Below are 9,422 nucleotides of genomic sequence, written 5' to 3'. Positions count from 1 at the left end.
TGGCGCTTGGCGCTTGCGCTTGGTGCTTGTCGCTTGGCACTTGGCGCTTGCTCTTGGCGCTTGGCGCTTGGCGCTTGCTCTTGGTGCTTGGCGCTTGGCGCTTGGCGCTTGGTTTTAGTCATGCGTATTTTTAGCATTTGACTAAATTGTCCTTTTATATTGTAACGTTGTTTTTGCAATTGGGGTGTCATTTTTACATAAGAAAAATGACGGTATAACATGAGGCGTCATTTTTACCATAAGAAAAAGACGGCCTAACATTAACCCCCCAGTTTCTTGTGCGACTTGTCGAGCGAGAAACTTAATTTGAATTCCCCGAGAGCTTCGTCGTTGATGTCTTTAGACCGTTTGGTTTTCCATTTGTGATTTAGATACGTATCTTGTAGCGGTATGCCTCGTGGGGCGCGACTTTGCAGAATTTAAGTCCCGTGGGACGTGACCTCGTAAGGCTAACCCAGTGGGGTTGATCCCGTAGGATTGAGTCCCGTGGGACATGGCCTCGTAAGGCTAACCCCGTGGGGCTGCGTCTCGTAAGATCAGCCCATTATCTCATTAATCCACGCTGGAATCCTTCTTCAAGTCGGAGTAGCGAAGCCCAAAAGTCAATGGGCCGAGACTGTTATACAGGACTGTTACAACACAAACTGCGACACTTGTGACCGAAAATTGTAACAAAGCCCAACGTTATCCGATAATATATTCCACGATTCTATATTATTTTGCCAACATTAAATCGCCAATTAATGGAACAACAATCTCCCCCTTTGGCGTTTAAAGGCAAAACAGAATCGTACCTGTGACACTTGTGACGATGACGACGACGACGAAGCTTCAACACCATTAGCAGAGTCACCAAGAGTCACATAATCTCCCCCTTTTTGCCATAAACATACCTCCAAATTTAAACAACCACCAAACAACAATTTTCTCCCCCTGAATATGATGCATCATCGTAGATCTCGTTTCATGTCGAAAAGAAGATATCACGGCGTCGGAGAAAACACGACCCAAGCTCAATAAAAAAGCTTCTAGCTCAATGAGTGTAGAAAAGAGCCGCTCATGGTGGTGTAAATCTACTCCGGAGGTGGAGAAAAACGTTGATTCATCGGAGAAGAAACCAAAAATTTCGGAATAAATCGCAACTACTCCGACCAGCGTCGCCAAACACGAGTTTCTGAATTCGTTAACCGTTGGATCGTCACGAAATTTGTACACCATGGTCGTAACACATAAAGGTACATTCTGAACGGTGGAGATTGGATTCTGAGACTCCGAAGTCTGTCTGCCGAGTGAAAAACCAGAGCAGTAAAATCTGGAAATCTGCAACTTTTTTTTTTTTTTTTTTTTTCGAATTTCGACTTCTTTTTTTTTTTTTTTTTAATTTCGACTTTTGAACTTTTTTTCGAACTTTGACTTTTTTTTTTTTTTTTTTTTAACACAAAGACAACTCATCGGACAAACACTAAAAATCCGAATTAACATGACAACTTGCACTTGAGGTAAAAAATATCGTACCTCAATAAAAGTGTATTCGAGCATTAATTTTCCATATTTATACTCGAATACACGTCGATGATAAATCACGAATCAGTCACACAAAGACCCACGACAGGTCTAAGTGATTCGAACTTTGAATCGTCTTTCGTGAAAATATCTGCAAGTTGTTGTTTCGGAACAACATCCTCTTTTATGAAGTTACCGCATACGATAGATTGCTCGTCTTTGGTCGGGACTTTCAGAGGAGTACACGCACCGTGATTTTGTGAATCTTTGACTTTCCAAACTTTTTTCATGGCAAGAGGGTTTGACCTTGAACGTCTTTGCTTTTTCAGATCTTTCAGGAGCTTGTAACACCAGGGTTTAATATGACCCTTCTTCGCACAGTAATGACAAACCCAAGATTTTTGGCTTGCCTTCGCAGGTGTTGCAGAAACTGTTGTAACAGTTCTTGAGCCAGTAGCTTCATTCTGGAAATTTATGCTCGGGACGAATATAGTCTTAGAGCTGGATGCTCCTCCTCTCTGATAGCCTATACCATGATGATCGCCACTGGTTTTTCCTATACATAAAATTTCATCAAGTTTTGATGTTCCAGAATTGAGCATTCTAATATTTTTCTTCAAGAGAGTTATTTCAGAAAGAAACTTATCTTGTTGAGATCTTTCAGATTTCAATTCTTCATTTAAGGAGGCAACAGAGGCAAGGAGTTCATCCTTTTCTTTTGAAGCGGTGGCAATCTTCTCATAAAGCCTTTGATTAAGACTAACAACCTCATTCCACTTGCTGTAGAGAAGTCCATAAGCCTTGGTAACAGACTCAAGTGTTAATTCTTCTTCATCTTCTTCGTTGCTGCTGACTTCAGAGTCGCTGTTGTAGAAAACGTCACTAACACAACCTGCGACAGTGTTGCATGGCTTCAAATTGTCTTGAGAATCACGGGCAGTAAAAGCAAGGAAGTTGTCGATAATGTCTTCCTCTTCTGAATCCTCATCACTCCAAGTACGGGTATTGTAGCTTTTGTTACGCTTCTTGAGGGTGTTGGCACATTCTGCTTGGATATGACCGAATCCATGACATTCTCGACATGGAATCCCCTTAGCTTTGACATTCAGATCTGTGGAAATTTCGTTGGCGTTGGATCTGTTTTGGGAACTGTCAGAGACAGTTTCTGAAACACTTCTGCGAGTGTTGTTGTTCATCCTCTTCATGAATTTGCCAAAGTTCTTAGCCAGAAGAGAGATATTCCTAGCCAAGTCTTCATCTTCATTAAGGCCGTGATTGTTGTCGAGGTCAGCTTTCAATGCAATTCCATGAGTCTTCGGCTCGGGATTGTGGTGCTCATCGTTCATCTCAAAGGTTCTGAGGGAACCCATTAACTCTTCCAGCTTCATCGTGGATACGTCTTTAGCCTCTTCAATGGCAGTGACTTTGTAGATGAACCGCTTCGGAAGCGACCGTAGAACTTTTCTGACAAGTTTTTCCTCAGACATTTTTTCACCAAGGGCAAACGATTCATTAGACAAGTCACAAAGTCTAGAATTGAATTCACTAATCGTTTCATCTTCTGTCATTCTTAAGTTCTCAAATTTAGTAGTCAAAAGCTGGAGACGAGACATTCGTACCGTGTCAGTTCCTTCATGAGTGACTTGAAGGATATTCCATGCATCTTTGGCCATGTCACATGTAGAAATCAGCTTGAATGTGTTGGGGTCGACGGCAGCCATGATCGCATTAAGAGCTTTAGAGTTACCGCTTGCCAGTTTATCTTCATTCACTGACCAATCAACTTCAGGTTTCAAAACAGTCTCTCCGGCATCATCGGTGGTGGTGGGGTGCTTCCAGCCAGTGAGGACGGCTCTCCAAGCTTTCTCGTCTAGTGCTTTTAAGAAGGCCTTCATCCGAGCTTTCCAATACGAGTAGTTTCCACCGTCGAGGAGGGGCGGACGGCCAATAGATGCACCTTCTCTCATGAACTCCATCTCTAAATAAACAGATCAGTAACATTACGGATCACAATCAAAAGGACTGAGTGAACCGCTCTGATACCAATTGAAATTACTGAATCTGCGCAGCTGTTGCAGAAAGTGTTGTAACAGAAAATGCGACAGTTGCTGAAATTTAGAGAAACACGAGATAAACGATATGAGTGCGGAATAATAAAGAGACACCAGAGTTGGTAACCCAGTTCGGCAATCCGTGCCTACGTCTGGAGGGCCTTTGCCCGGTGGAAAGCAGTTTACTATGATAACGTGGTACAATAAGGATTTACACTCAACGACTCCCTCGCTAGCTACCCAACCTACGTCTATCCTCTTCAACAGCAACTTAGGCTCCCCCTAAGTACGAGATCCCCTCGATTCCCACAGAATATCTCTCCCGAGACTTCTAAACGTGTTTCCCAACAAAAACAATTGAAAAACCTAACCTCTAGCTTCTAATACAATCACCCGTATATAGGCAACAAAGCAGAGGTAAAAGACACCTTAAAAGCTTGAACACAGGTCGTTCTAGCTCGGCTAAACACTCAAATAAATCTCTCAAAAGGCGTGAGTGTAGAAGGTGAGGTGATGACCTATTTATATGAGAAAACTAGGTCAACACGAATCTTGAAGTCGGATTAGGAAGACCAGCCCATTATCTCATTAATCCACGCTGGAATCCTTCTTCAAGTCGGAGTAGCGAAGCCCAAAAGTCAATGGGCCGAGACTGTTATACAGGACTGTTACAACACAAACTGCGACACTTGTGACCGAAAATTGTAACAAAGCCCAACGCTATCCGATAATATATTCCACGATTCTATATTATTTTGCCAACATTAAATCGCCAATTAATGTAACAACAATATCCTTGATGTTTACCGTGTTTACGATTCCATATTATTTTTTTCTTATTTAAAGGTATTTTTTATAAATGTTGGCTTAAACGAAATTCTCACATTTGAAGGGGCCTATTTAGCTATAATCATGTTTTACATTTTTACTTTAAAAAATTAGTATTTGAGGAAATTGTTAATTATCGGTAGCATGAAAACAGGATCTAAAATAAAAATTAATCAGACCCAGTATATTACCGTTATGGCCACACTTCGTGATTAAATATACAACATTATCTTCCCTAAATTTGTATACTATACATCAGTTTCAGAAGGGAAAAATAAAAATAAAAATTTAAGTCACCCGGCAAAAAAATACAACTTCGAGTTTAGCCTCTACAAATTAAATCGCTAAGAAAAATTGTGTTTAAATTAAAAAAAAAAAAAAAAAATTGAGGAGTAAGATCAAGTTTTAAATTATACTAATTTCAGAAAATATATATATATATATATATATATATATATATATATATATATATCGATCAAGATCGACAAGACTTGGTCAAGAATCATAGGCTTGCATTTTACGGGTGATGTTAACGAAGATGTCGTCTAAAGTAGTGTCAACGAGACTCCACGCTGTTACCGTGAACCTGCGCTTAGCGTCCTCAACGGCTTTGAACACGTCACCAATCCTAACACCACTCTTTGCGAGCTCAAACTTCTGTGTCCCTCCAATATTATTGGGGTACGTCTTAATGACATTAGGTGTGAGACTCATCACCAACTTCTCAACATCTTCAACATGTTCCGGCGGAGTCGTCATTGTCAATACATAGGAAGCGCCAAGTCGAGCTTTTAGCTGCCCATAAATATATATACAAAATATCTAATTAATTAGCGAATCTAAGATTAAAATTTCGCATGTGGATCATGATTGATTGATTTGTGTATATTTACGTTTCACTTAAATTTTTTAATGTTTTCGACATAAATTTGTTCAACTTTAAAAATATAATTAAAATATTCGGAATTTCAAATTTTCTCCGAAATTAAATCGTAAAAAAAAAAATCCAAAGTAATATATGAGTGAAAAATGCTAATACTCATTACCTCTTTGGTATTTCCTATGCATTGAAGCCTTCCATCTACAAATACTCCTATCCGGTCGCATACCACCTCGGCCTCTTTCATTGAATGTGCTAGATTATTTACATTATTGTAAAAAATTTAATTTATATGAGTATTGGAGATTAACAATATACCAATAGAGAGAGAGAGAGAGAGAGAGAGAGAGAAATCGTACTTGCGAGGAAGATTGTCCGGCCTTGATACTTAGCCCTCTTTACAACATTCCACAAGAGGTTTCTCGAATATGGGTCAATCCCGTTGGCCGGCTCGTCCATGAACACAACCTTGGAAGATTTTTATCATATTTATTCAACATATATATGAGGAAAAACCTAAACACTGGATTTATTATAATTATATATGTATGTGATACATATTTGCATACTTTGGGGTCTCCAAGTAGTGATATTGCAATACTAAGTCTTCTCTTCATCCCTGCACTGCATTGCCTTGTTTGCTTATCAGGAACGCCATCATAGTTCAGATTCACACCCTTCAATGCATCTTCCACTGCCTTATAAAAAAAAAGTTTGAAAATATCTTAATAATTTGAGAAAAAGGCTAGCTTAGTTTGTAAAACGCTCTTCCCCCAAATTAAGGGATGGGTTCGAGTCAACACAAAAGCACAAAAAATGGTGAGACGTCACTAAGAGTTTACTTGATTTAAGGCCAATCCTGAAAGATTTTTTAGCCGGCCGTAAAACTGCAAATGTTCCCTTGGTGTTAGGGTTTCCCAAAGCTGGCTAGCAAAAATATCGAGTGAAGCGAAATTAAGATATTACCGATATACAAAGAGTAGTAAAAATTAACATAAAGTAAGAAATTATTCGATTGATCTATTGAGATTAGGGCTTACTCGTGATGCAAAGAAACGCCTATTCTCGTTTGTACTTTGTGCCTCTGAGCCCGTACATCCATACCATGAACTAAAGCTGTCCCCGAGGTTTGCCTCATGATACCGGCCATCTATATTGAAGCTTTCTCGACTTATAAGCAGTAATAATTAATTTTGGAAAGATATTTACTACATAAGAAAAACAAATATCTAGCGATATAAGCCACAAAAACATAAGCATTTATATTTTAACCAACGTTTTATAATTTTTTGTAAATAGCCAAAAATATGATGTAACTAACGTTAGTTACACATATTTAACTATAAATTTACTCTGCGTAAATAGATTTACGTGACTATTTACCAAAAATTAACTAAACGTTGGTTATTTAGAAATTATTAATATTCTATATGACTAGATAGACATTAGACCCTAAGAAAAATGAAAATAAAATTTGTACCATTATATATACTGACCATGTGAATGAAAGATGTCTTTCCGGCTCTATTCGGTCCCACCATGCCAAAGCATTCCCCTTGAGGCACCGCGAGAGATAACCCATTCACCGCCAACTTCGGAGGATTTCCATCTACTTCTGGGTGAAACTTCGTGAGATTGTAACAAACGGTCGAAAAAATCCGATCGGGCTTCAATAAGAATTTTTCAACCCGCTTTCTCTATCAAATACAAAGAGCAAAAAATGTTACAATTAATTATATATACCATCTAAATTATTTTTTTGGGGAAAAAATTGGAAACAATTTTTAACCTCTTGGGTAACATCTGGCGTTTCCATGGGAACGGAGATCAAATTCGAACTTTGACTTTGACGAAAAGGTCTCGAGAGAGACATTATTTTAGCAAGAGATTTCTTGGCACGCAAGTCTTGTAGGAAATCTATAGGACACTTTCCCACCAAGACAATATAAAACGTAGCCGCGAGGAAAAAAAGCCCCTCGAAGAGCATGATAGCGATGACGGTTCTCATTCCGTCCATTTCATCGCTCAAGTCTCTCCATGTCATGCCGATTCCCCTAAAATTTGCCATTTCTGTGTATTCTGAAAACTCATTCAGCCCACGATACAGAGCAAAGCAGGGTAAAAATTCCAATGCGACGATCCAATTCGCTGTCGAAATGAACTGAATAGTTAGGGTTTTAAGAGTTAAATAATGGATTTAAAACTAGTACAATATTTTTTTTACGAACCGTTAGGGTTTGAGAATGATAGACCTCTGGTGGAACTTTCAAAAATGTCCTTTCCTACCAGCCCGTTTAAGACAATAAACATGTAAGAAAGAACTGAAAAAAAAAAAAAAAAAAAAAAATTATCCACTTACTTGATAGAGATTTTTATTAGGAAATAGCTATATAGCTTAGGTAAGTAAAAAAAAAAAAAAAAAATGATGAACATAGAAAAACCTGTTGCGATCCAAGCGTCTTTGAAAATCGTGGAGCCGAGAAAAGCCATCGAAATTTGTAAGTTGGCATTGACGAAATAGAACACAATGTGGATGAGAAAGTTATTTATTCTGAAGAAATCAATTCCTGAAAAGGGATTAAAAAAAAGAGAGAGAAAAATATGTTATAAACCTAGTATATTCCTAACCCAATTAATCAAACTACTAATTCATTAAAAATTATTTATTGTATTACCGAAAATGAGCGAGCCAATGATCAAAAGATGCAAGAAATAGGCCATTGAAATCAAAAGAAAATAAGCATATGAAATGGCCAAGTATGAAGCGTCACCAAGGCCGTGCAATGCCATCATAACCCTCGATCCATTTTGTTTCTCATAAACCAGCAACGCCAACATAACCTAGACCAAAGTCAATTCATAATATGAGATGATCATTAATAACCCAAGAAAATTGTACTAGAAATACACAGAGATCATATGCTTGTATATGTATACTTACAGGTAATAGCAACTGGTAAAGCCACACAAATGTTATTGTGCTATGGCGAGATGTGAAATCCGAACCCTTTTTCGATAGCGCTTTCGGGGTTTCGCTGACAAACTCAAGAAGTATTTTTGTGTTTGGGCCTTTAAGAAACTCAAGGTAAGCATTGGTTACCTGAAAGGGAAAGAAAAAAAAAAGTTTACATTAATTCAAACAATCATTTGAGGGTAACAAGACAGGTGATTAATAATAATAACAAGTAATTAATTAACAAGTCTAGGAACATACGAGATTCACCGATCGCGGAATCCGCTGTAGTTTGCGATCGTTATTGTCGTCCTTTTTGGGTTTGAACAATATGCTCACATTGAACAGATCCTTAGTTGTGTTTAGAAAATCATATGCTGATTATATTTATACAGTACATAGATAAGAGATTAAGTAAAGAACAAAACAAGAAAATAGTATAAAAAGATTAAAAAAAAAAAAATTATAGTTAACAACAGCAATGCATGTTTTGTGAGTCTTTTATTTTGTGCTTCTTATTAAGTAACTGTGCTCACAAAGTCCGGATCAGGGCGTTTATAATCCAATATATGATCTAGAAGGTAATTTTTTTAAAGTGTAATTTATCGACCATCAATATAATCTAGAATGTTATATCATCGTAGTCCTTATTGTTACCTGCTAGTATTTTGGCTTTCTTCTGTGTATCTTCTAAAGCACGGCCTTTGTAAAGCTCATTGATGATCACGGACGCGTTATTCCGCCACAAGCTTCGAGCTTCCAAGCACACAACCTCTACGGACATAACATGCATATGAGAACGTCGTCACAATGTATAAACAAATAATAATAATAGGGCTAGATATATAGCCATATGAAAATTTAATTTCGCCATATTACCAATCTTTGATCAATTTCAAGTAAATAGCACAAGATTTTATTAACAAAGTCAAAGAGGCGTTAATAGTTGTAAATAATCAATAATTACAAATAAATCATTAAACTTTAAAAGCATAAATGAAATGCTAAAAACGTTCGAACAATATTTAAAATTTATAAAAAAAAAATTGACTATTTAACAATTTTTCAATTTTTGATGATTTAGTTACTTATTTGATAATGATATTAGTGGTTTCTTGACAAAGTAGATATCTACCACTAACATCATAAAAAAAAAATATTATATTAAAAGACCCCCTAGCATCTCCTTCTAGGGTCATTTTCTTAT

General features: G+C 37.4%; 1 protein-coding gene across 1 annotated transcript; it reads right to left on the bottom strand.

The window, feature by feature from the left end:
- Positions 1-4,877: 4,877 nt before the first annotated feature.
- Positions 4,878-9,008, bottom strand: LOC149383851 (ABC transporter A family member 7-like). The gene is made up of 14 exons (XM_089627922.1): positions 8,873-9,008; positions 8,477-8,592; positions 8,204-8,362; positions 7,938-8,103; positions 7,704-7,829; positions 7,491-7,583; positions 7,052-7,341; positions 6,759-6,959; positions 6,303-6,412; positions 6,105-6,189; positions 5,832-5,960; positions 5,622-5,730; positions 5,429-5,517; positions 4,878-5,177 (listed from the first exon to the last, which is right to left on the bottom strand). The coding sequence occupies exons 1-14, from the start codon at positions 9,006-9,008 to the stop codon at positions 4,878-4,880; spliced, it is 2,109 nt and encodes a 702-aa protein (XP_089484048.1).
- Between the last annotated feature and the right edge of the window lie 414 nt (positions 9,009-9,422).

Source organism: Urtica dioica, chromosome 10, assembly GCF_054948205.1.
Source record: "Urtica dioica subsp. dioica isolate 48M chromosome 10, U.dioica_male_clone48M_v1_H2, whole genome shotgun sequence".
NCBI classification, from domain to species: domain Eukaryota; kingdom Viridiplantae; phylum Streptophyta; class Magnoliopsida; order Rosales; family Urticaceae; genus Urtica; species Urtica dioica.
This window is presented reverse-complemented; position numbering and strand designations above follow the sequence as displayed.

Coding starts and splice junctions, on each gene's coding strand:
- LOC149383851 (XM_089627922.1), bottom strand. CDS start 9,008: ATGCATGTTATGTCCGTAGAGGTTGTGTGCTTGGAAGCTCGAAGCTTG. Junction 8,104..8,203: donor TTTACCAGTTGCTATTACCT/GTAAGTATACAT, acceptor ACTTTGGTCTAG/GTTATGTTGGCGTTGCTGGT. Junction 6,960..7,051: donor CGCCAGATGTTACCCAAGAG/GTTAAAAATTGT, acceptor TGTATTTGATAG/AGAAAGCGGGTTGAAAAATT.